General features: G+C 49.4%; 1 protein-coding gene across 12 annotated transcripts in view; it reads right to left on the bottom strand.

Moving 5' to 3' along the window:
• The window catches only part of EVL (Enah/Vasp-like), a 230,518-nt gene that overhangs the window by 128,841 nt on the left and 76,537 nt on the right, over positions 1 to 25,140 (bottom strand). The window contains exon 1 of one of the 12 annotated variants that reach the window (XM_068254684.1): positions 1,757 to 1,893. The exons of the other annotated variants lie outside the window; for them this stretch is intronic. Coding sequence (XP_068110785.1) covers positions 1,757 to 1,767 — 11 coding nt within the window. The 5' untranslated portion in view covers positions 1,768 to 1,893. Of the gene's footprint in view, positions 1 to 1,756; positions 1,894 to 25,140 lie in introns of those variants that run through there. 12 annotated transcript variants of the gene reach the window in all.

Raw genomic sequence — 25,140 nt, 5'->3', positions numbered from 1 at the left:
AGCCTATGCCAAAAATATGCCAAGCACCAGAACTGCCCTGCAGCCTATGCCAAAAATATGCCAAGCGCCAGAACTGCCCTGCAGCCTACGCCAAAAATATGCCAAGCGCCAGAACTGCCCTGCTGCCTACGCCAAAAATATGCCAAGCGCCAGAACTGCCCTGCAGCCTATGCCAAAAATATGCCAAGCGCCAGAACTGCCCTGCAGCCTACGCCAAAAATATGCCAAGCGCCAGAACTGCCCTGCAGCCTACGCCAAAAATATGCCAAGCGCCAGAACTGCCCTGCAGCCTACGCCAAAAATATGCCAAGCGCCAGAACTGCCCTGCAGCCTACGCCAAAAATATGCCAAGCACCAGAACTGCCCTGCAGCCTATGCCAAAAATATGCCAAGCGCCAGAACTGCCCTGCAGCCTACGCCAAAAATATGCCAAGCGCCAGAACTGCCCTGCAGCCTACGCCAAAAATATGCCAAGCACCAGAACTGCCCTGCAGCCTATGCCAAAAATATGCCAAGCGCCAGAACTGCCCTGCAGCCTACGCCAAAAATATGCCAAGCGCCAGAACTGCCCTGCTGATCATCTGCCTCTAATGCTGGGCATACACAGAGCGTTTTGTCCTTATCAATCGAGCCGCTGATGGCTCGATTGATAATATCCGACAGGTCCGATGACCCGCCGGATAGATTACACGCTCAATCCCCGCGTGCGGACAATAGTGGGGAATCGAGCGGAAGATAAGCAGCGCCGGCGGGGAGGAGCGGGAATCGATAGAGGCGCCGGCGGGGAGGAGCGGGGATCGATAGAGGCGCCGGCGGGAAGGAGCGGGGATCGATAGAGGCGCCGGCGGGGAGGAGCGGGGATCGATAGAGGCGCCGGCGGGGAGGAGCGGGGATCGATAGAGGCGCCGGCGGGGAGGAGCGGGGATCGATAGAGGCGCCGGCGGGGACAAGCGGGGATGCGCCGGGATCGAGCCAGCGCATAATCGAGGCCGTGTATGCCCAGCATAAAGCCTCATCTTCACGGTACGATTTTCCATCAGATCGGCTCTATTAGATAATTTCCAACCGGTCCAATCGGATTGCGTTAGATTTTGCAATAGATTTCTGGTACTTATCAAAGCAAAATCTATCGCAAAATAATTTGGACGTCTACACACGATGCAATTTCTTATAAGATCCATCTAATAGATCAGTCTATCTGATGTAAAATTGTACCGTGTAGATGAGGCTTAACAGATCTGATCTGATGGAAAATTGTACCATGTAGATGATGCTTTAAATTGTTAGCCATAGCCCCTGAACAAGCATGCAGCAGATCAGGTGTTTCTGGCATCATTGTCAGATATGACAAGATTCGCTGCATGCTGTTCTCTGGTGTTATTCAGACTCTACTGCTGCCAAATACATCAGCAAGGCTGCCAGGCAACTGGCATTGTTTAAAAGGAAATAAATATGTCAGCCTCCATATCCCTCTCACTACAGTTGTCCTAGAGGTAACCCCGAGTCAGGCTCGGGACGGAAATGCACAGCTCAGAGCAGTAATCCTGAGTTGGATCCACTTGAGGTGTGGGATGTGCAGGGCTGCTGCAGCTCTATCAAGCGGTAGGATTTTGTCTGAAAGCTTGTGAAAAAATTGCAGTGCTTTTGTAAAAAAAAATTGAAAATAATCGCCAGGGAGGTTAGAAGGAAACTGTGACTTTTCAAAAATTCATGTCACCTTCTAAAGCAAATCTCTGCCTTCACAGACTGTACTCACCCAGACGCCATTGTGAGATCACGATACCCAGTCAAGCTGTGCGGGGTACCTGCTGTCACCTGTCCGCTACGCACACATGACAGGCTGGCGTTCGGCAGACTCGGAGTAACGAGCTGAAGTACAAGTATACGGGCGACTTGTACACAGGAAAAGGAAGCCTTAGCAGAACCAAGAGCAGGAAACAGACCTCGGTTAACATGCTAGTGGTAGCGATGAGAAACGAAACAGCCCACTTGTGCTGTTCACATGCAGGCGGCTTCAGTGCGAAAAGATTTAACCCTGTCGTATCGCAGACATCAGCTGGCTTCGAAGTTCCAGTTCTGGCACTTTGTCCCAGCCCCCCCCCCAACATTTATTTATTACAAAACATTATTTGGGACAGATCTTCAAAACAGAATATATCTCTATGTAGTAACATTGAACAACCAAGATTGCATGGTGATTGTATTTAAAAATGACACCGAATCGACAAAAAACGTATGATATAATGAATTGTATGCGTAGTATGGATAACTGATAGAACATTTGTAGCAAAGAAAAGAGTCTCATATTTTTATTTTCAGTGATATAGCTTTTTTTTATATCATTACATCATTCTCTAATATTTGCAGTTTACACATTACACTCTGCATTTTAAACTATGAAACAGAGCAGAGCTAATGACCCTTTGAACTTCCCTGCAGTAAAATCTTATGTGTAGTTGTCTTTCACTGTTTCTTTGATGTCTAAGTGGTTCAGAAAACAGCACTGTAGCTGACTAAATTAGTCGGAGAGCTCAGAGAAGCTCTTTTGCATAGATACCAACTGAAGTTTCTTAACTCTTCCTGTACTGGAAACAATATGAGACTCATATCTCTGCTGCTAATGTTTTATGTCTTAGCTGTACTGCACATACAATTAATTATATCATAAGTTTATTTTCACTTCAGATTCCCTTTAAAGTAATCAACAAGATTTCTGAGAATCTTATTCGTTTAATTTTCAGGTTAGGTGGATTATAAAGGACACCTATAGTGAAAGGCATGTGGTGGCTGCCATATTTATTTCATTTTAAACAATACCAGTTCCCTGGCAGTCCTGCGGATCACACACCTGAAACAAGCATTCAGCAAAGCCAGTTAGACTTCAGTGTGCATGCTTGTTCAGGATCTATGACTAAATGCATGGAAGGGAGAGGATCAGCAGGACGGCTAGGCAATGTGCATTGCATAAAAGAAAATAAATATGTCAGCCTCCATACCTCTCTCACTTTAGATGTGCTTCAACCACTTAAAGACCGCTCCACGTCAATAGGCGTGGACGCGGCGGCAGCCCTAGGACCGCCTAACGCCGATCGGCATGCAGTCCTGGGGGCGTGTTTTGCAGGAGATCGCGTGTGCTGATGCAATGCACATCTCCGCATGAGTGACGGAGCTCCGCTAGCGATCGCAGCTAGGAGACTGTTAGATGACGAAACCGCAGTCTATTTACGTAGTACAGCACTGCGATCTACGACAGCGCTGTACGTGTGACATGGCTGTCCCCCTGGAGAGCAATCAGCTCTCATCGCCTGAAGCCTATGACAGCCGATCGCTGTCATAGGCTGGCTAGGGGAGGGAGGGAAGGTTGGGAAAATAAATAAATAGATAGGTGTATTTATTATTAAAAAAAGGAAATAAATATTTGTCAAAAAAAAAAAAAAAAAAAAAACACTGTTCATATTGTTTGATCCACAATCAGCCTGCATGTGATCATCTTTACTACTGGCAGACATGAAAAATACTAGACAGCACCAACCGCCATTATCTATAGCCACACCCCCTAACATTGCGATAGGCTAAAAGGTTATTTTTTTTTATAGAGCTACATATGCACAGAGGGAGATACTACTTGCTTGGCAGTTGGAAACAGACGTTATATATCCCATAATACACCGAGGGTCACAGGCAGCAAACTGTCAGGACCGTGGTCATGACATCACACTGTGGGAGGGGTTTCACCACAATATCAGCCATACAGACCCCCTGATGATCTATTTAATAAAAGGTAAACGATTTCTCATGGAGAAACGGGTATGAGTTACTGATCTGGATGAAGTTCAGCCCTTAGTTACAGCTCCTCGTTGTGCATAAAGTGACACTTTTATCGGGCGTGGAGGAAGGATAATTGGAGGAGAACTGCTGAGAAAAGTAACACAGAAAACATTTATCATCAGTTTTGAACTTTTTCTGTCACGCTGCCAGGCCCGGCTCTGAAACGCGGAACAGCTGTCACCCTTACACTTACAGCCGCTGTAATTAAAAGCCAATTACAAGCCAGCGACAGTCTCTGCTTCTGATAAAGCCGTTATCTTGGCCTGGCAAAATGAGCGCCATTGTCCTGCCTATGATTGCTCCGCCGCAGATGTCTCCACGGACAGACAGATGCGGGCGCAGAAGGTGACTCCGACAGTAACGTATGGCAAGTATTCAGACTCTCTATCCCGTTGTGGAAGTAGGAGGTAGCCAGGCTTAAAGAGAGTCTGAAGCGAGAATAAATCTCGCTTCAGACCTCATAAATAGCAGGGGCACGTGTGCCCCTGCTAAAACGCCGCTATAGCGCGGCTTAACGGGGGTCCCTTCACCCCCAAATCCCCCTCGATACACCCGGGGAGCGCTTCCTGGTTGGGGCAGGGCTAACCGCCGCAGCCCTGCCCCACGCGCGTCTGTCAGCGCGTATCTCCGCCTCTCCCCCGCCCCTCTCAGTCTTCCTTCACTGACAGGGGCGGGGGAGAGGCGGCGATGCGCCGCTGACAGACGCGACTGGAGGCAGGGCTGCAGCCGTTAGCCCTGCCTCCAGGAAGGGAAATTCTGCGACCTTTTTACGACACACTTTTGCGGGGGGTGGGTTGGGGGTGAAGGGACCCCCGTTTAGCCGCGGGATAGCGGCGTTTTAGCAGGGGCACACGTGCCCCTGCTATTTATGAGCTCTGAAGCGAGATTTATTCTCGCTTCAGAGTCTCTTTAAAGGACAACTGAAATTAGAAGAATATAGAGGCTGTCAAAATGAATTCTTTTTAAAGAGACACTGAAGCGGAAAAAAATTATGATAAAATGATTTGTATGTGTAGTACAGCTAAGAAATAAAACATTAGGAGCAGAGCCATGAGTATTATATTGTTTCCAATACAGAAAGAGTTTAGAAACTCCAGTTGTTATCTATGCAAAAGAGCCATTGAGCGCCATAACTTTCAAAGTCACAGAGAGAGCTCTGCCTTCTGAAGCTTATTATCTCAAGTGTCAGTCACTGTATTGTTTTTTTTCCTGCAGAGGACAGTTCAAAAGTTCACAAGCCTGCTCTGTAAAGTCACTTAGAATGCTGAGTAGTGTGTAAACTACAAATATTAGAGAATGATGCAATGCTATAAAAAAAAAATAAACAACAACAACTAAAACAACTATATAACTGAAAATAAAAATATGAGAATATTTTCTTTGCTACTGATGTTCTAGTACTTATCCGTACTACACAACCAATTCCTTATATCAATTTTTTTTCGCTTCAGTGTCTTTTTAAACAATACCAGTTACCTGGCAGCCCTGCTGCTCTATTTGGCTGCAGTAGTGTCTGAATAACACCAGAAACAAGCATGCAGCTAATCTTGTCAGATCTGACAATAATGTCAGAAACACCTGATCTGCTGCATGCTTGTTCAGGGTCTATGGCTAAAAGTATTAGAGGCAAAGAATCAGAAGGGCTACCAGGCAACTGGTATTGTTTAAAAGGGAATAAATAGGTCAGCCTCCATATCCCTCTCACTTCAACTGTCCTTTAAAGTGAACTCGACGTGAGAGGGATATGGAGGCTGCCATATTTATTTCCTTTTTATGCAATACCAGTTGCCTGGCAGTCCTGCTGATCCTCTGCCTCTAATACTTTTAGCCATAGCCCCTGAACAAGAATGCTGCAGATCAGGTGTTTTTTACATTATTGTGAGATCTGACAAGATTAGCAGCATGCTTGTTTTTTATATTATTCAGACACTACTGCAGCCAAACAGATCAGCAGGGCTGCCAGGCAACTGGTATTGTTTAAAAGGAAATAAATATGGCAGCCTCACCACCGTGCACTTCCTCCTTTTAGCTTGAAAGAGGAAGTGTGCGGTAGTGAGGCTTGCAACCCAATAGGACGCGTGCAAGGGAGGACAACGAACTTATGGGCAACAAACCTTTTCAGATCCAACCGCACAATTGAGGCAATTAAGCCTCATTTAAATTACGAATTTGAGTCCTTAGGAACTCGTAACTGCTTGTGAGCCCATCCCTGGTAATAGAAACAGTCTTACCTCTGGACAAGAGGATAAGATTTTTATTGTTAGGCACCAATAAAAAAAGACAACGCGTTTCACAGGATCTGCCCGTTTCCTCGGGTCAATACGAGACAGAGTCTGAGCAATGTATCTCCGTTTCCATCACATGGAGGGTGGGGTGACATACCAATATAAAACAATATAATAGATATAGGAAGTCTTTCTGATGTTGAAACCAGAATAATTAATGTAAAAGTGGGTTTCCTGAATAACTTAATGCATCCTATTATTATTATTAATTGGATTTATATAGCGCCAACATATTACGCAGCGCTGTACAATAAATAGGATTACAGACAATGATAACAGGGGTGGCAGCACAATACAGGTAATAGACAATAGATACCACAATACAGGTAACAAGCAATAAGATACACAACAGAATGCAGATAGTAATACAATGCCAGATCATACACTGGAGTGTTAAAGGGATACTGTAGGGGGGTCGGGGGAAAATGAGCTGAACTTACCCGGGGCTTCTAATGGTCCCCCGCAGACATCCTGTGCCCGCGCAGCCACTCACCGATGCTCCGGCCCCGCCTCCGGTCCACTTCTAGAATTTCAGACTTTAAAGTCTGAAAACCACCGTGCCTGCGTTGTCATGTCCTCACTCCCGCTGATGGCACCAGGAGCGTATTGCGCAGGCCCAGTATTGGTCTGTGCTTGCACCGTGTGTTCCTGGTGACATCAGGGGAAGCGAGGACATGGCAACGCAGGTGCAGTGGTTTTCAGACTTTAAAGTCTGAAATTCCAGAAGTGAAGTGGAGGCGGGCCGGAGCATCGGTGAGTGGCTGCGTGGGCACAGAATGTCTGCGGGAGACCATTAGAAGCCCCGGGTAAGTTCAACTCATTTTCCCCCGACCCCCTACAGTATTCCTTTAAGGCTCGTACACACGCTTGATATTATGGAACGACGGGTCCGCCGGACCCTCCCACCCGGCGGATCGCTCAGAAACAGCCTTATCAGTCTGCAGACTGTACACACGCTGGACTGTCACTGGAATGCCCGCCCAGCGGGAGGGTCCGGCGGACCCGTCGCTCCATAATATGAAGCATGTGTACGAGCCTGTAGTGGTAAAAATACAAGTCCTATAAATCTGGGTAAAGTGCACACAGTCATGTATGATACACAAGGGGAGAGGGCCCAGCCAAAGGCTTACAATCTAGAGGAAGGGGTTGGTGACACGAAAGGACGGGGTGCATCAAGAAGTTCTTGGCAGAGAGGGTTAGGGCAGTGTTGAGTTGATATAGGCCTCCTTGAAGAAGTGAGTTTTGAGTGCTTTTTTTGAAAGTGTTGAAGGTGGGAGCGAGCCTGATGGGCAGTGGGAGAGAGTTCCACAGGATGGGGGCAGCTCTAGTGAAGTCCTGCAGTCGTGCATGGGAGTGCGAGATACGTGGGGTGGTTAGGAGGAGGTTGTTGGAGGAGCAAAGTGGGCGGCCAGGTGTATATCTGCTGACCAGGTCAGAGATGTAGGTTGGGCAGGACTTGTGTAGGGATTTGTATGCCAAACATAGGATCTTGAAGCCGATTCTGAAGCAAATTGGAAGCCAATGAAGGGATTTGCGTAGGGGAGTCGTGGAGGATCCACCTTAACCCCACCACTCCTCCCCCCACCTCCGCCTTCTCAGCCGCTGATCTGTCCACCCACTTTACCGACAAAATAGCCAGCATCCGACGGGAAATCGCATGCCTCCACTCCACCACTTCTTCCTCTCCCACCAATACCTATTCCCCACCCCACCCACCACTCACTGCCTTTACTCCTATCACAGAGAATGAAGTCAGCCATCTCCTAGCCACTTCTCCTGCCACCTCCAGCCCCCTAGACCCTGTGCCATCCAAATGCCTCCGTCCTCACTTCCCTGCTCTGGCTCCTGTCCTCATCTCTCTGTTTAACCTCTCCCTCTCCATGGGCACCTTCCCCTCTGACTTCAAACAGGCCACTGTAATTCCCCTACTAAAAAAACCCTCACTAGACCCCTCACTTCCATCCAGCTACCGCCCCATCTCCTTACTCCCTTTTGCATCTAAACTCCTGGAGCGCTTAGTCCACCAACGCATGACCCATTACCTTGACTAACTCCCTGTGTGACACCCTACAATCATGATTTCGGCCAGCCCACTCCACCGAGACTGCCCTCATCAAGGTCGTCAATGACCTCACGCTTGCCAAGGCCGAAGGAAAATACACTATCCTTCTCCTCCTAGACCTCTCATCAGCATTCAACACGGTTGATCACTCCCTGCTTCTCCAGTCCCTGCAATCTGTGGGTATCCAAGACCTTGCCCTAGCATGGTTTTCATCCTACCTCACAAATCGCTCCTTCAAGACCTCCTTTAATGGTTCCTCCTCAACCTCCCTCCCACTCTCAGTTGGGGTCCCCCAAGGCTCTGTTTTTGGTCCCCTGCTGTTCTCCATTTACACCGCCTCCATCGGAAAACTGCTCTCCTCTCTGGGTTACTTTCAACTATCACCTATATGCAGGGTCAGACTGGGACACCAAGGGCCCACCAAGGAAGTTTCAGCCTGGGGCCCACCCCCCTCTCCTCCTCCTCCTCCCCCCCCCCCATTTTGGGCTCACATACACATGTACTTTAGAAATTTTGCATGACTTTATGGTAGGGAATAGATTGTGAGCAATTCTGAGGACAGTCTCCAATAGGGATATGTCTAAATGCGAAACTAAATGGGTGTCACCATGCACTGGAACATCGGCGTGGTCATGATGAGTCATGGGCAGACTTAAAAAAAAAAAAATACAAAACACAAAATAAGTAGCGGCGTTATTCACAGAGATTAGGTCCGACCAGATACATTGTATATTCAAGTAGTTACATGCCTCATGATAATTCATCAAGTAGTCAAATTGCAGCAGATACCCCCACAAAATGCAATCAGGTTGACGGCAGATACCCCCACACAATGCAATCAGGTTGGTGGCAGATACCCCCACAAAATGCAATCAGGTTGACGGCAGATACCCCCACACAATGCAATCAGGTTGACGGCAGATACCCCCACAAAATGCAATCAGGATGACGGCAGATACCCCCACAAAATGCAATCAGGATGACGGCAGATACCCCCACAAAATGCAATCAGGATGACGGCAGATACCCCCACAAAATGCAATCAGTTTGGCTGCAGATACCCCCACAAAATGCAATCAGTTTGGCTGCAGATACCCCCACACAATGCAATCAGGTTGGCTGCAGATACCCCCACACAATGCAATCAGGTTGGTGGCAGAGATACCCCCACACAATGCAAGTCCCCCCCAGCTTGGAAGGGGGGGCAGAGGGCACAGATCAGCGGGGAAGCCTCCCCCCTCCCTCACCTAGGGCCCCCCCTTCCGCGCAGCCCCCTCCTCGAGAAGTGCAGCCAGCAGCGAGCGGAGTATAGCTTACCAGCTTCAGATGATGCTATCTCCGCTCCGCATGCCGCTGCTGCCCTGCTGGTCTCTGTCTCCTGTAGTGACGCTGTCCAATCACGCTCTAGCAGGAAGTACTGCGAGAACGTGATTGGACAGCGTCACACACTACAGTCAGAGACCAGCAGGGCAGCGGCATGCGGACTCGGAGCGGAGATAGCATCATCTCTGTAGCTATTCTCCGCTCGCTGCTGGCTGCACTTCTGGAGGAGGGGGGTGCGCGGAAGGGGGGGGGGGCCCTAGGTGAGGGAGGGGGGGACGCTTCCCCCCCTCCCCGCCGCTCTGTGCCCAATTCCCCCCCTTCCAAGCTGCGCCCCCCTCCAGTGGCGTAGCTAGGGTGTTTGACACCCGGTGCGGATAATTTACCAACACCCCTCCCCAAAAAAGCAAAGCGCGCAGCGACAAAAAAAATGGGTGTGGACATGACATCACATGGGTGGGGGGTAATTGTAATGTAACTGTAACAGTAAGGCAGTGGGCTAATATAGGTAGCCAGAATAGTTTCCCTCAGCATAGGTTAGATATGACAAATATGACAACATGACAAATTCAGCAATCTTGAGGCACCCAACAAGACAAATTCAGCAATCATGAGGCCCCCAACAAGACATTCAGTAACCATGAGGCCCCCAACAAGACAAATTCAGTAACCATGAGGCCCCCAACAAGACAAATTCAGCAGTCATGAGGCACATAAATAAACAGCATTTCACATAAATAGGCAGAATGCCCACTTAATATGGTAGACACCTCTCACCTGGCTTCTGAATTCTCCTCTACTGGCTGCTGTGCCAGGCAATACTGTTTTTGGCTGGATTGGGGATGATGTGTGGGCTGAAAGGCCTGGCGGTGATGCTGGGCTGTACTTGGCTGGTTGAAGTAAATGTTGGCCTGACTGTTGGTGGTGATGCTGTGGCCTTTTTGACAGTGATTCTGGGCTGGTTGGCTGGTGGTGATGCTGGGCTGGCCTGGATAGTTTAGGTAGTGACAGGTGCACCCTAGTTTAGGTAGCACCAGGAGCCTCCCAGCTTAGGTAGTGACAGGACCCCCAAGTTTAGGTAGCGACAGGAGCCCCCCAGTTTAGTTAGTGACAGATACCCCCCAGTTTAGGTAGTGACAGGAGCCCCCAGTGTTTGTAGTGACAGGTGCCCCCCAGTTAAGGTAGTAACAGGTGCCCCCCAGGGTATGTAGTGACAGGAGCCCCCAGTGTTTGTAGTGACAGGTGCCCCCCAGGGTATGTAGTGACAGGAGCCCCCAGTTTAGGTAGTGACAGTGCCCCCCAGTTCAGGTATTGACAGGCGCCCCCCCAGTTCAGTTAGTGACAGGTACCCCCAGTTTAGGTATGACAGGAGCCCCCCAGTGTATGCAGTGACAAGGACCCCCCCCCCCCAGTGTATATAGTGACAGGAGCCCCTAGTTTAGGTAGTGACAGGGCCCCCCAGTATAGATAGACAGGTCTATAGGTGTCCCCAGTTTAAATAGCCAGATCTATAGGTGTCCTCAGTGGCAGCGGAGAGAGAAGAGAAGCGGTGGGGAAGGGAGGACGTTTCCCCCTCCCCCTTCCCTCACCTTGGGGCTCCCCCTCTCTCGCTCCCCCCTTTAGAATTAAGTGATGCGGCAGGCAGCGCCGCTGTGCCTGCCGCTTCTTTTCTCTCTCCGCTGCCACCCCAGGGCGGGCGGGCCAGCCACGTCCGGGTAGCTAGGGGGGGGCAGCAGCTAGCCAGGGGAGTGCGCATGCCCCATTTTGCCCTATGTAGGGACGCCCATGGCATGGTAGGCAGATAGGTAGCCGGGTAGGCAGTTATGTAGCCGGGTGGGAGGGTAGGCAGATAGGTAGCTGGGTGGGCAGTTAGGTAGCCGGGTGGGAGGGTAGGCAGTTAGGTAGCCAGGTGGGCAGATAGGTAGCTGGGTGGGCAGTTAGGTAGCCGGGTGGGCAGTTAGGTAGCCAGGTGGGAGGGTAGGCAGATAGGTAGCTGGGTGGGTAGATAGGTAGCCGGGTGGGCAGATAGGTAGCCGGGTGGGAGGGTAGGCAGATAGGTAGCTGGGTGGGTAGATAGGTAGCTGGGTGGGTAGATAGGTAGCCGGGTGGGCAGTTAGGTAGCCGGGTGGGAGGGTAGGCAGTTAGGTAGCCGGGTGGGAGGGTAGGCAGTTAGGTAGCCGGGTGGGAGGGTAGGCAGTTAGGTAGCTGGGTGGGAGGGTAGGCAGATAGGTAGCTAGGTGGGTAGATAGGTAGCCGGGTGGGCAGCCAGTTAGGTAGCCGGGTGGGTAGATAGGTAGCCGGGTGGGAGGGTAGGCAGTTAGGTAGCCGGGTGGGAGGGTAGGCAGATAGGTAGCTGGGTGGGTGGGTAGATAGGTAGCCGGGTGGGCAGATAGGTAGCCGAGTGGGAGGGTAGGCAGATAGGTAGCTGGGTGGGTAGATAGGTACAGGGCCGGGCCGAGGCATAGGCTGGAGAGGCTCCAGCCTCAGGGCGCAGTGTAGGAGGGGGCGCTCAACTCATTCAGCTGTCATTCCTAATTGTGTTTTAAGCAGAAAGAAATAAGAAAAGGGGATACATAGCAGTGACTGCAAGCCAGATAACTAGATATTAAGGTGTTGGGGAGGTTGCGGGCCCTGTGGCACCTCTTAGTCTAATAGCAATCAGTATGTGATGGCTTGGGTGGGAGGGATGGAGGGGCGCACTTTGGTGTCTCAGCCTTGGGTGCTGGAGGACCTTGTCCCGCCTCTGGATAGGTAGCCGGGTGGGCAGCCAGTTAGGTAGCCGGGTGGGTAGATAGGTAGCCGGGTGGGAGGGTAGGCAGTTAGGTAGCCGGGTGGGCAGTTAGGTAGCCGGGTGGGAGGGTAGGCAGAAGGGTGGGAGGGTGGGTAGCCAGTGGGGGCCCCGACTCCTATGCTCCCCCTCACCTGGGTGTCCCCCCTCCTTACAAGCCGCGGGGAGGGCAGCCCGACTGTTTTTTGTTGTTGTTTTTTTTTCCCTTAAAAAAAACTATTTTCCCCGGGGGCCCCCTCCTATCCTCCCCCTCCCTCACCTCGGACTCTCGGAGGGCCCCCCTCCTGTTACGAGCGGCGCCGGCGGGTACAGCAAACTTCCGGGGAGGTAAAGCAGAAGATAGAGGTCCAGCTGCCTCCCAGTCGCTGTCTCCTCTATGCCGCTCGCACTAAACCAGGAAGCAGTGCGAGCGGCATAGAGGAGACAGCGTAGCCCGGGAGGCAGCTGGACCTCTATCTTCTGCTATACCTCGCAGGAACTTTGCTGTAACCGCCGCCGCTCGTAACAGGAGGGGGGCCCTCCGAGGTGAGGGAGGGGGAGGATAGGAGGGGGCCCCCCCGGGGAAAATAGTTTTTTTTAAGGGACATAAAAAAAAAAAAAAAACAGTCGGGCTGCCCTCCCCGGCTCTCCCATGCAGCGCACGCCTTCTAGGGGCCCCCAGGTCAGGAGGAGGGGCAGTCGGGTCGGGGCCCACCGATGGGACCGTCGGTGGTTCGGCGGCTCTGTCCGAGCCTGCCTATATGCAGATGACACCCAGATTTACTTCCATACCATTGACCTCTCCACCACCACCATGGAGAAGGTATCCTCTGGCCTCTCGGCTATTTCATCCTGGATGTCTGCCAGGTTCCTAAAATGAAACCTGGATAAGACTGAACTCCTAATCTTCCCACCCCGTGCTGCCTCACCCCCCACTGACCTCTACGTCACTGTCAATGGCACAATCATTCGTCCAACAACACAAGCCCGCTGCCTGGGTGTCAACTCAATGCCTACTCAATATCACTACAGGGCCTCTTTAAAGGGAACAGAAACAGAAAGGCAGAAGTGGACGACGTGGGAGTGATCAGGCTGGAAGTGGCTGGAGGAAGCCACAGGTATGTATATTTTCTTTATAAAAATGAAGGATAAATTATCCTAGCTATGCGCTCCTCACTTTAAATCACAATAATAAACTATAATAACATCAGATGGTTCGCCTTCTGTTATATCCTGTGTGTGTTTCACAGTCCACTAATCATATAAAAAGACAAAACGGCGCTCAACATCTTTTTCACATATAACTGTCCTCAGAAAAAGTAAGGTGCAGACAAATAGCGTAATACTGCTTCAATAATGCATGCAGGCTTAAAACACCAGTGCGTTCCCCACTAGCAGTCCACCATCACCCGGTGTATCCTCCACCAGAACAGTAACACAAGCCTCTCACCGGATATAATGCGCTGACCAGCAGGGACCAGCATCAACAGCATATGGCATCAGCCGACGTTCTTAATGAAGTTAAAATCACTTGACACTTGGCCTACGGAGCACGGAAGCAGGGCCGGTTTAAGCAACAACGGGGCCCCAGGCCCCCTCCCCCCCCCCCCAACATATTCCCCGGAACAAAAATCGGCATTAGGGGACCTTTTTTGCACCTGGTATAGGGTGTGAAGTCCCAATCGGTCGGAGCTCCACATTCTGGCTATCCAAGCCTGCATGGGGAACAAGGGGTTAAAAAGTTTCAGGAGGGGGGACCCCACATAATTTTTTTTTTTTAATTCCCACACTCTAAACATAAAAAAAAAAAAATTGGGAAAATAGGAAAAAATGCCAGGGATCTTCATACTGCGGCTGTATAGCGATCCCTGGCCAAAGCGCTGCGGCTGCGTATAGACCCCCTGGAAACCCCGCCAGGAAATTTATGGCACTTTCGTTTGATGCATGTAAAATTACACTACCGTTAGGTTTGCTACTAAAAGTGACATTTACCGCATTTAAAAGTATACTTTTTTCCTTCGAAACTTTAAAATCTATTTTCTCAAAAAACTATAAGGTCTTTTTTTGAAAAATAGTTTTTTCCTCTTATTCCTAATGATCTTAACGTATCCTGCACATTTAGGGTTTCTAGCATTTAAGGTGGATTTGCTATTAACCATTAAAGTCGGCAGGTTTTTAAATGTGTATTTTTTTTTCCTTTGAAACTTTAAAATCGATTTTCTCAAAAACTATAAGGCCGATTTGAAAAATGTTTTTTTTCCTCTTGTAGCTGCTGGGGGCCCCTACAAGCTCTTGGGCCCTGGGGCAGCTGCCGCCTTTGCCTTAATGGTAGCGCCGGCCCTGCATGGAAGACGCTACATTTAATTTTTATGCGCATTGTTTCCTGATGATTGTAAGTGCACTACTTTTAAATAAAATGAATAAAATGGAATTATGCCGACGGACACGCGAGCCGAACGCAATGTGAACAAGGACTCAATGAGCAAATGTATACAGGTCAGTCATGCAGTTTCCATCAGTTTTCTCGCAGTGCGGCTGTGAGAACGGTAAGCAGCCCATACATAGTTTGCAGGGGATCAGTGAATAATGGCGCACAGCGCCTATGCATAGAAATGGCGCCGCATTAAAAAGATACGCTTATCGCTATTTATCGTTAGTACTGCATAATAATGGCGCACAGGGAAAAAAAGAAGAAAAACGGCACACACTAACGTTATTTATCAATAGTGACACACACTAACGTTATTTATCAATAGTGGCACACACTAACGTTATTTAGCAATAGCGCCCTACATAAGCCAAACTGCAGAAGTTATTTAACTGCAAAACGATGAATGGATTTAATGTAACACTGTCAAGGTTAGGGTTAGGCACCACTGGGGGGGTCTTAGGGTTAGGCACCACCAGGGGGTCTTAGGGTTAGGCACCACTGGGGGGGGGGGGTCTTAGGGTTAGGCACCACCAGAGGGGTCTTAGGGGTAGGCACCACCAGGGAGGTCTTAGGGTTAGGCACCACCAGGGAGGTCTTAGGGTTAGGCACCACCAGGGGGGTCTTAGGGTTAGGCACCACTGGGGGGGGTCTTAGGGTTAGGCACCACCAGGGGGGTCTTAGGGTTAGGCACCACCAGGGGGGTGGTTAGGGTTAGGCACTACCAGGGGGGTGGTTAGGGTTAGGCACCACTGGGGAGGGTCTTAGGGTTAGGCACCACCAGGGGGGTGGTTAGGGGTTAGGCACCACCTGGGGGTTTAGGGGTTAGGGATAGGTACAGAGAGGGTTCTGTGTGTTAACGCTAAATAACAATAAGGCTTTAACGCTAAATAACAATAAGGCTTTAATGCTAAATAACAATGAGGCTTTAACGTTAAATAGCGATAAGCGGCAAACGGATTAGCGGCAACACTGTGCGCCATTATTCACAGGCGCCATTTTCAGATGGATGCAGTTTGCAGACCTCAAAACCATCACCGTAAGCTCATCCTAAAAGAAAGATTTGGGGAAATGGAGACTTCTTGACTTTTGAAGAAACATAAAAATCTAGGAAGTGCCTTTTAGGAGTTTTCTGAGGTTCAGGAAGTTCAGGTTGCCCAAGATGGTTTCACACAGTTCACCCTGAACATCTTCTAAGTAAAGCCGCGCCCGTTTCCTGGCCCTTTCCCGACCTCTGCTGTCCCGATTGCAGGTCCTCATACCCCGAACACTATTAATAGGCTCAGGCTGGCAAACGCACAGAACATGTGAACTGGGTTGTCCCATCTGAGTGTTATTCACACCTCTATTTTGGGGAGGCATTCAGAGCGAAGAGATTAGGATGAGTTCACCGAGAACAAGAAACCTGCGATGCGCAACAGGTATGCCAGAAGAAATGCGATTTACTAGAGAATGCACTCAATCTAAAGTGACAGCGCACATTTGCAAAGAAAACTGCAAAGATGACTTGTCAGTGGTACGCAAGTTTATGAGTTTAACCACTTCAGCACCAGTGGTCTTTGGTCTTTTGAGCATGCGCAGGAGGCTTACGGCGACACGTGTGTGATCAAGACGGGAGTGCAGCTGCGCCGCACATGGGCAGTTGTGTACGACTTTGGCCGAAGTCACCGCACTAATGGGGACCACGGAGGGGAGCCGGAGGATGCGGAGGGACCTGGCGGGCTACAGAGGGGCTGGAGGAAGCCCCAGGTAAGTGCCGATTTTGATTTTAGTGCTCTGCTCGGGGTCCCTTTAAGAAGCAGAGACTGCTGGTACCAAAATCCAAGCTTACCGACAATGGAATCACCGCTTCCGCCACACACCCGTCGTCTCAACCCACCCGCTCTGCCGTCTCTATGACAGCAGAGCTCTGTGAGCCGGGCAGGAGCCGATTTCATCGGCTGCTAACCCTGTGATCAATGTGAGCCAATAAGATTGGCTCAGAGTGATCATGACGTCAGGAGCCAATGAACATATACCGACAGCGAGTGAGTTGTGGCAGGGAGACAGCGACTTGATCAGCAGGAGCGATGAGAGCGGCGATAGTGCATGGCGGCGGTGGTGAGGTGAAATCTACGCCATGGCAGGAATAACAGCCTCCAAACAGGGCCGAAAGCGGTTAATGTGCGTTAGGTTTATCTTTGCTTTTCACTTTGCAGTCTGCTTTCCTACACTGCTCGCAAGGTGCCCATACATCTAGCGATGATGAGCAGATTCGACCAAGAGACAAACCTCTCTCTAATCAGATCGAATCTGATGGGAGAGTGATCTGTCTGTTACCCATACACCGCAGGACGATTTCCGATTGATTTCAGCATTAAATCTCTCGGGAAAGGGCTGAGTCTGCCACGTCCATCTTCCACTTCCCGCTCCTCCATCTGCACGTCACACGCACGACATCACACGTGCGCTATACGCAAGTGGCGTGAGTCGCAAATGGAAGAAGAAGCGGAAGACAGATGGGCGCCATATGGTGGGCGACACAGGACAGGTTATGTATAAATGGACACACGAGGGGCACATTTATACACTGGGGGGGAACAGCCCTGGGGGTTTCGCCGCTCGTCCCGATATCACTCGCTGTTACCGCCGCGTTTCTGTTGAGCTGTTTAATGTCACTTGACTTGACCAGCATTATTCAAACAGGAGTTTAAAGTGGAACTGAACTCAGCACACAATAATATGTCCTTTTTACATATACCGTAGTTGCTGAAGAAATCCACTGCTCTGTGTTCCTGTGTTTGTTTGGCCAGATCAAAGTGTCTAATGAGTTCTTATCCGCAGCTGTGAATAGACTGCAGGAGCTCTGCAGAGACAGCTCTCCCCATAGAGTAAACACTGAAACCTTTCATACTGACGCGATGCGGCCCGATGCGACGGAAGTGGCGTTTTTGCCGTATCCATGACACGAGGGCAAACCTACTTTGCTGTGCGGCTCTGCAGTGACCTGCGGCAGATCGGAAGTCGTGTAGGTCTATAGCGATGAGTGTTTTTTAAAGTACCTGCCGCAACATTTATAAGTTGCGCATGCGCAGAACCGTATTTTAGCATTGCACTTCAGCGCACGTGATCACTTCGGCCACAGGAAGTAAGCGTCACTCCCTTATGGGACGGCTGCAAGATGGGGATTACCGCGTACTAGCGCGATAGCCCCTGATGGCTGTCCCAGGCGGTGCAGCCGCCAGGCCACACCACTACCACCAATCCGCAGTGTGAAACTGGCCTGAGGGTTAAAGTCAACCTGTCCGGAGTGGGGGGGAAAGGATTTATACTGGCTGTTCCTCCTCAATCGCGCTCCTCAAGAGCGTACTGCGCCTGCGCAGTTAGTTAAGGCTTGTGACTGTGTGACTCCCACGTAATGCTTCTGTGGCCGGGAGCGTTCTGCGCAGCCTCCTGACCATAGCAGACTCCGGCGATGTATTGGCTGTCCAGGCAGTCGAGCGGGGGATCGGAGTGGCCCGGGGAGACAGCGAGAGAGCGATCAGCTTGAAGGGGACCGGAGGAAGCCCAGATATGCATCCCCCCCCTCTCAGGTTTCCTTTAACCCCTTCAGTGCTCCCTGCAAAATGAAACCAACATGTACATTTTTTTAGGATTACCATAAAATGTAATGACATTTTTTTGTTGGCCATAAGGACCCGTTCACACTAGTAATCGGGAGCGGGTGATTTTATCGCGATTAGCGCGGTAAAATCTCTGGACACTTTTGCGATTCCTGCTGATTGCGATCAGCGCTTGTTTAAGCACTGTACCACGATCGCTCGAGAATCACGGCAAAATGCTGCAGGGAAAAACGTTTTGCGATTGCCGTTAATTGCGAAAAGCCCGCGACTGGCGGCAATCGCCATAAGTTTATAATTGCGCTAGCCCTTCGGCGATTAGCAGGAATCGTCCGCTAATCGCCGCTGTGTGAATGAGCCTTAAAGGCTATCCTGCTGTGGCTTACAGCACAAAGGATATTCTGAGTTCCGTTCCACTTTAAGTTCCGCTTCAAGATGCGGAGGCCTCCCCTGACACATTTGGGGTTGATGGATTTGGGCCTGGAGTTGCAGCCTGGTAAATATACTAGCGAGTGTAGAAGAAGGATAGGAGAAGATCTGCATGTCGATATCTCAGCCTCACCAATATGCAGCCACAACCACTGTCGTCATCCCACAGCTGCTGCCCAGAATCGGCCGCATAGGAAGTGAGAGCCGAGGTCTGGAAGTAGAAGTTGCACAACACTCACTGACGGGCGACTCTGAGCTATACAGGCATTGTGGGACGGATTTGGAAGACCGTCTAAAAGAAGAAGATAATTGAAGGTCTAGGAGTCACGTCTCGAGTTTGTGAAGCAGCCGACATGACAGAACAGAAGCTGCAGAGCAAAGTATGGCTGGCCCATCGCCAAACCTGCGGAAGCCTCCTCTGTCATTATCTCAGCTGCTTCTCATTAACACCAGTTATGAAACCTTCAGACCATCTACATCCCGACGAAGGCATTGTGAGAAGTGCTGGAGGAAACGATCAGCTTCTGTTTCACTTGTTCTTTTTACAGCCTATCCATTCACTAGAAACCAGTGACATAACTGAGAATGCAGCCTGTCCATTCACTAGAGACAAGTGACATCACTGAGAATGCAGCCTATCCCTTCACTAGAGACCAGTGACATCACTGAGAATGCAGCCTATCCATTTACTAGAGAGCAGTGACATCACTGAGAATGCAGCCTAACCATTCACTAGAGACCAGTGACATCACTGAGAGTGCAGCCTTTCCATTCACTAGAGACCAGTGACATCACTCAGAATGCAGCCAATCCATTCACTAGAGACCAGTGACATCACTGAGAATGCAGCCTATCCATTCACTAGAGACCAGTGACATCACTGAAAATGCAGCCTGTCCATTTACTAGAGAGCAGTGACATCACTGAGAATGCAGCCTATCCAGTCACTAGAGACGAGTGACATCACTGAGAGTGCAGCCTTTCCATTCACTAGAGACCAGTGACATCACTGAGAATGCAGCCAATCCATTCACTAGAGACCAGTGACATCACTGAGAATGCAGCCTATCCATTCACTAGAGACCAGAGACATCACTGAGAATGCAGCCTATCCATTCACTAGAGACCAGTGACATCACTGAGAATGCAGCCTATCCATTCACTAGAGACCAGGGACATCACTGAGAATGCAGCCTATCCATTCACTAGAGACCAGAGACATCACTGAGAATGCAGCCTATCCCTTCACTAGAAGCCAGTGACATCACTGAGAATGCAGCCTATCCATTCACTAGAGACCAGTGACATCACTGAGAATGCAGCCTATCCATTCACTAGAGACCAGTGACATCACTGAGAATGCAGCCTATCCATTCACTAGAGACCAGTGACATCACTGAGAATGCAGCCTTTCCCTTCACTAGAGACCAGTGACATCACTGAGAATGCAGCCTATCCATTCACTAGAAACTGCGTAGCGTGAGATATAAAACATGTATGGCAGTTTTTTTTCAATGAGTATATAAGCAGCTTTATTCTCACAGACAGGAAACAATCCCGGAGATTGAGGAAACAATACACAAGATAAAACCCGGCGTTATAAACAATAATGGCAGGAAATGCATTACCGGATGTGTAGTAAGCTGTAAGCTCCATTGTTCCTCCCTGTCACGGCCGGTTATTCATCGACAACTTTCTATTATAACACGTTTACCAGACGGCATCTGGTAGGCGTCCATTTACACAAAGTACGCTGAGACATTGTCATTCTGGAAACTAAACGCTTTAAGGGTTCATTCACACTAAAGGAGTTTTTGGCCAAATTTAAGCGCGGACGTTTTTTCTGAAACGCCCTCAAAGCGCCTGCACCATGCTTCTCTATGGTGTATTATGCAGGAGAACAGAGGCGCCAAAAGGATAAAAGGAAGCTAAATGAGCTTAAAAACCAAATTCTTGGTAATTAGAGGAGGTAGTGGTGGACTTACCTCCTCCAAGTAGACACACAACGACTGTAGTAAAGACAGTCATATATTTTATTTATGAACTCCAAATATGCAACGCGTTTCGCAGGTTTGATCCCGCTTCATCAGGCAATAACAACGGAGCAATAGCATATGTGGTCAGTAGAAGAGCCAGGCACCTCTGCCTCTCCTGCATAATATTGAGTCCACCCTGGGTGGAGGGTTGAACCGCCTTTTTCTCATCTACAGAGAGCGACTTCTTATTCCTGAGTGGGGTCAGGAAAATCTCCCCACCTGCCTTTACAGTGGTTGCCTGACGTCAACCATTTAGAAACGCGGTTAAAAAAAAAATACAGCGCACAGGTAATCGCCAGGAATTGGGAAAAAAAAACACTTCAAAAACCGGGTAATGTGGACGACACGTGGACGGGCAGCAAAGTGAACAAGGGCTCAGACACACTATAATTGCTTTTCTGAGCGTTTTTTGTCCTCCGGAGCTTTCTGAGAGCTTTTTAAAAAAATGTTTCTATTGACTTACATTAAAGCTGCAGTAAAATCGTGATACAATTGCGCACTTTTACAGGGATCACGATTTTACCGTGATTTTAATGTAAGTCAATGGGAGCGTTTTTTTTTTTTTTTAAAAAAGCTTTCAGAAAACTGCTTATAGTGTGTCTGAGCCCTTAGGCTGCTTACACACCAAGACGTTACAGGCGCACGTTAGTGCGCCTGTAACGCTCCCCCAACGCACAGCAATGTAACACAAGTGGGCTGTTCACACAGCCCACGTTGCGTTACATGTAATGCTGCACGTTCGGTGCAAAGTGCAGCATGCTACGGCGTTGGAGCGGCTATAGCCGCGTTAGACTGTTTGCACATGCGCAGTGGGGGGCGGAGAGGAGGCGGGGAGAGCCAGCTACAGTAGCCGCGCACATGGCTACTTAATATTCACTGCACTGGCGGCAGCTGATTGGCCGGCGGGACCACGTGATGCGGAGTGTCTCGCTCCGCATCACGTGGTCCCGCTGGCCAATCAGCGCCACTGTGGGAGACATTATAGGACTCGAGCCGCCGAACGCGGCTCACTCTACCGTCGGCTCTTGCAGCACCATACGTTGTGTTAGGTGCACGTTATGCGACCTTAACGTGGCACCTAAAACAACGTCTTGGTGTGCAAGAAGCCTAAAAGTAACCAGAGGTCAGAGGGATATGGAGGCTGCCCTATTTATTACCGGTTAAATAATATTAGTTGCCTGGCAGCCCTGCTGATCTATGTGGCTGCAGTAGTGCCTGAATCACACACCTGAAACAAGCATGCAGCTAATCCAGTCAGATTTTAGTCAGAAACATCTGATCTGCATGCTTGTTTAGGGGTTATGGCTTTACAGGAAGAGGATTAGCAAGACCGCCAGGCAAGGTGCGTTTGAAAGGAAATAAATGTCAGCCTCCATATCCATCTGACTTCAGGTGTCCTTTAAGATCTCACCTTAAAGCCTGGTACAAACTTTCAATCATGATTGGTCAAGCATTGGCCAATTTTACTATCTCTATGTAGTATGAGAGTCAACAGATATTGAGTACGGTGATGTCACCCCGGCTGACCCTGACTGGAGCCGACTGAGCCTGTTACCGGGGCTGATGGCGGACGAATGGAGGACCACGGGAGGTACGCATGCATGCCTATGGGGCTGGAGGAAGCCCCAGGTAGGAAAAAAAACCATTGCATAGCAAGGTCTCTGGTTTTCTTTAAAGGAGATCCCAGTCACAAGATCCAATCTATGGGCCCATTCATACTTGTAAACGCCAAAGTGCTAGCGCTAGCGTTTAACGCAGGTGATTTTATCGCGATTATCATAGTAAAATCACTACAAATGTACGTTTTTTGCGTTTGTATCACTACAAATTTGTTTTTTTGCGATCGCGATTAGCGCTTCAATAGCATGCAAATCGCGATTGCTTTTCAATGGTAGCAAAATGCGGTATGCTACGTGATTGCCGCTAATCGCGAAACGCCCTCGTTCGGCAGCAATCCTGGAAGTGAAATCACTGCCATATAGTTATAATCGCACTAGCGCTTTAAAAAGTGCTAGTGCTTCAGCAATTAGCGGTAAACAATCGCTAATCGCCCTAGTGCGAATTGGCCCATAGTGATCGGGGTACAATCTTCTTTTCAGCACTTCCTGGTAGTCCCACTGCTTTCTCTGAACTCCTCTGGACCCATTTGCAATTCACTTTTTTTCCCGTGTTTTCTCCTTTTAAACCATGAATAAGCAAGAAAATCCTCAAACTAATCTTGATAGTACTTTTTCACCTACTTTTTGGTACTTATCAACTGCAAAGTGATGCAAAGTTATTTTAATAAGAAGATAAAAATTGTCTCCTAGGAGAAAACTTGAAAGAAAAAATTAATAGCATATGGACCCCGGGCCTGAGTTATCTCCTAGGAGATCATTTTCATCTTCTCTGTAAACTAAATTTTCAGCATTTTACAACTGAAAAAGTACCCAAAAGTTGGTGAAAAAGTACTATCACATTTATTTTGAGTGGTTTCCTGCTTGTGGGTGACTAAGGCTGGTTTCACAACAGGACGTTGCGTTTTAGGGGACGTTAACCTCCCTGGCGTTCTATTAAAATCGCCAGGGAGGCTGCGGGAGGTTTTTTTTTAAATTAAAAAAAAACTATTTCATGCAGCCAACTGAAAGTTGGCTGCATGAAAGCCCACTAGAGGGCGCTCCGGATGCGCACTTTCGATCGCCGGAAGTAACAAGGAAGGCCGCAATGAGCGGCCTTCCTTGTTTCGCTTTCCTCATCGCCATGGCAACGAGCGGAGTGACGTCATGGACGTCAGCCGACGTCCTGACGTCTGCCGCCTCCGATCCAGCCCTTAGCGCTGGCCGGAACTGTTTGTTCCGGCTGCGCTGGGCTCGGGCGGCTGGGGGGACCCTCTTTCGCCGCTGCACGCGGCGGATCGCCGCGCTGTGGCGGCGATCAGGTAGCACACGCGGCTGGCAAAGTGCCGGCTGCGTGTGCTCCTTTTTATTTCATAGAAATCGGCCCAGCTGGGCCTGAGAAATCCTCCTGCGCAGGTTACCCCGAGCTCAGCTCGGGATAACCGGCAAGGAGGTTAAGGTCGCATAACGTGCCCCTAACGCAACGCCTGGTGCTCTCTGATGTGGACGTCAGAGTGAGCCGCGTTGTGCAGCTCACTCTGGCGTCTGTGATGCGTACTCTTGGACGCATGCGGCATCACGTGGTCCCGCCCGGCCAATCGCCGCACAGAGCGGCCGCTCCAGGAAGTAAACACTGCACGTCACTGAGTGCAGTGAATATTAATTAGCCATGTGCCCGGCCGCTCTCCGCTCCTCCACATTACTGAGCATGTGCAAACAGTCTAACACGGCTCTGCCGCTTATAAAGTACTGCATGCAGTACGTTGTCTTATGGCGCAGCGTTACTAAGTAATGCAACGTGGGCACTGTGAACAGCCCATTGATTTTTCATTACTGTGAGTTGGGCTGCGTTACAGGCTGCTCTAACGTGCGCCGGTAACGTCCCACTGTGAAAGCAGCCTCAAACGGCGTTTTATGACAAGTTGTAAAAATATCGCCTAGGAGAAAACTTAGGAGAGAATGTGAATTGCATGTGGCCACAGGTGTCACTCATTTCTAGTAACCTCCAGACAGTGAAAGCGGCTTCTTGCTCACAGGCAGGTGATATTTACCAGGCAGCGTTCCGGCGTCAGCCGTGCAAACAACAAACAGATACAACAAGCCTCTCACTGGATCTGCAGCTTCCTGAATTATTAACAGCAAAGAGCCGGTAATGAGATTCCTAACTCCAACCTACAGCAGCAAAATTGTGAACAGCCAAAACTGTTATTAACCACTTGACCTCCAAGGCTTTTTAAAAATAATGGAAATGATACTGTGGATCATACTAATCCAGCGACTGAAGAATTACTGTGGCCTAAGGGGTACTGTTCTTAGCTGGTTTCAGACCTTCCTATCTGGCAGGACACAGCAAGTATGTCTGGGCACACACTACTCTAATCCAGTGCCACTTGCCTATGGAGTTCCACAGGGTTCTGTACTATCACCATTACTCTTTGCAGTCTACATGCTCCCACTGGGCAAAATAATCCAGAACTATGGCCTAGGATACCATTGTTATGCAGATGACACACAACTGTATCTGTCCTTCAAGCCTGGCACCCAAGACCCATCAGCATCCATAAATGCGTGTCTAGTGGATTTACAAAATTGGATGAACACCAGCTGGCTGAGGCTGAACTCTGACAAAACAGAGGTGTTGGTGGTAGGTGGTCCACACATGATGGATAAAGTTCAAAACGCTCACCACCTCAAACTAGCAATTGGGGGAGATACTGTACAGTATAAAGACTCTGTGCGAAACCTTGGGGTGATCCTGGATGGAAATCTAAAACTCAAACAGCAGATATCA

This window comes from Hyperolius riggenbachi, chromosome 9 (assembly GCF_040937935.1).
Source record: "Hyperolius riggenbachi isolate aHypRig1 chromosome 9, aHypRig1.pri, whole genome shotgun sequence".
NCBI lineage: Eukaryota > Metazoa > Chordata > Amphibia > Anura > Hyperoliidae > Hyperolius > Hyperolius riggenbachi.
This window is presented reverse-complemented; position numbering and strand designations above follow the sequence as displayed.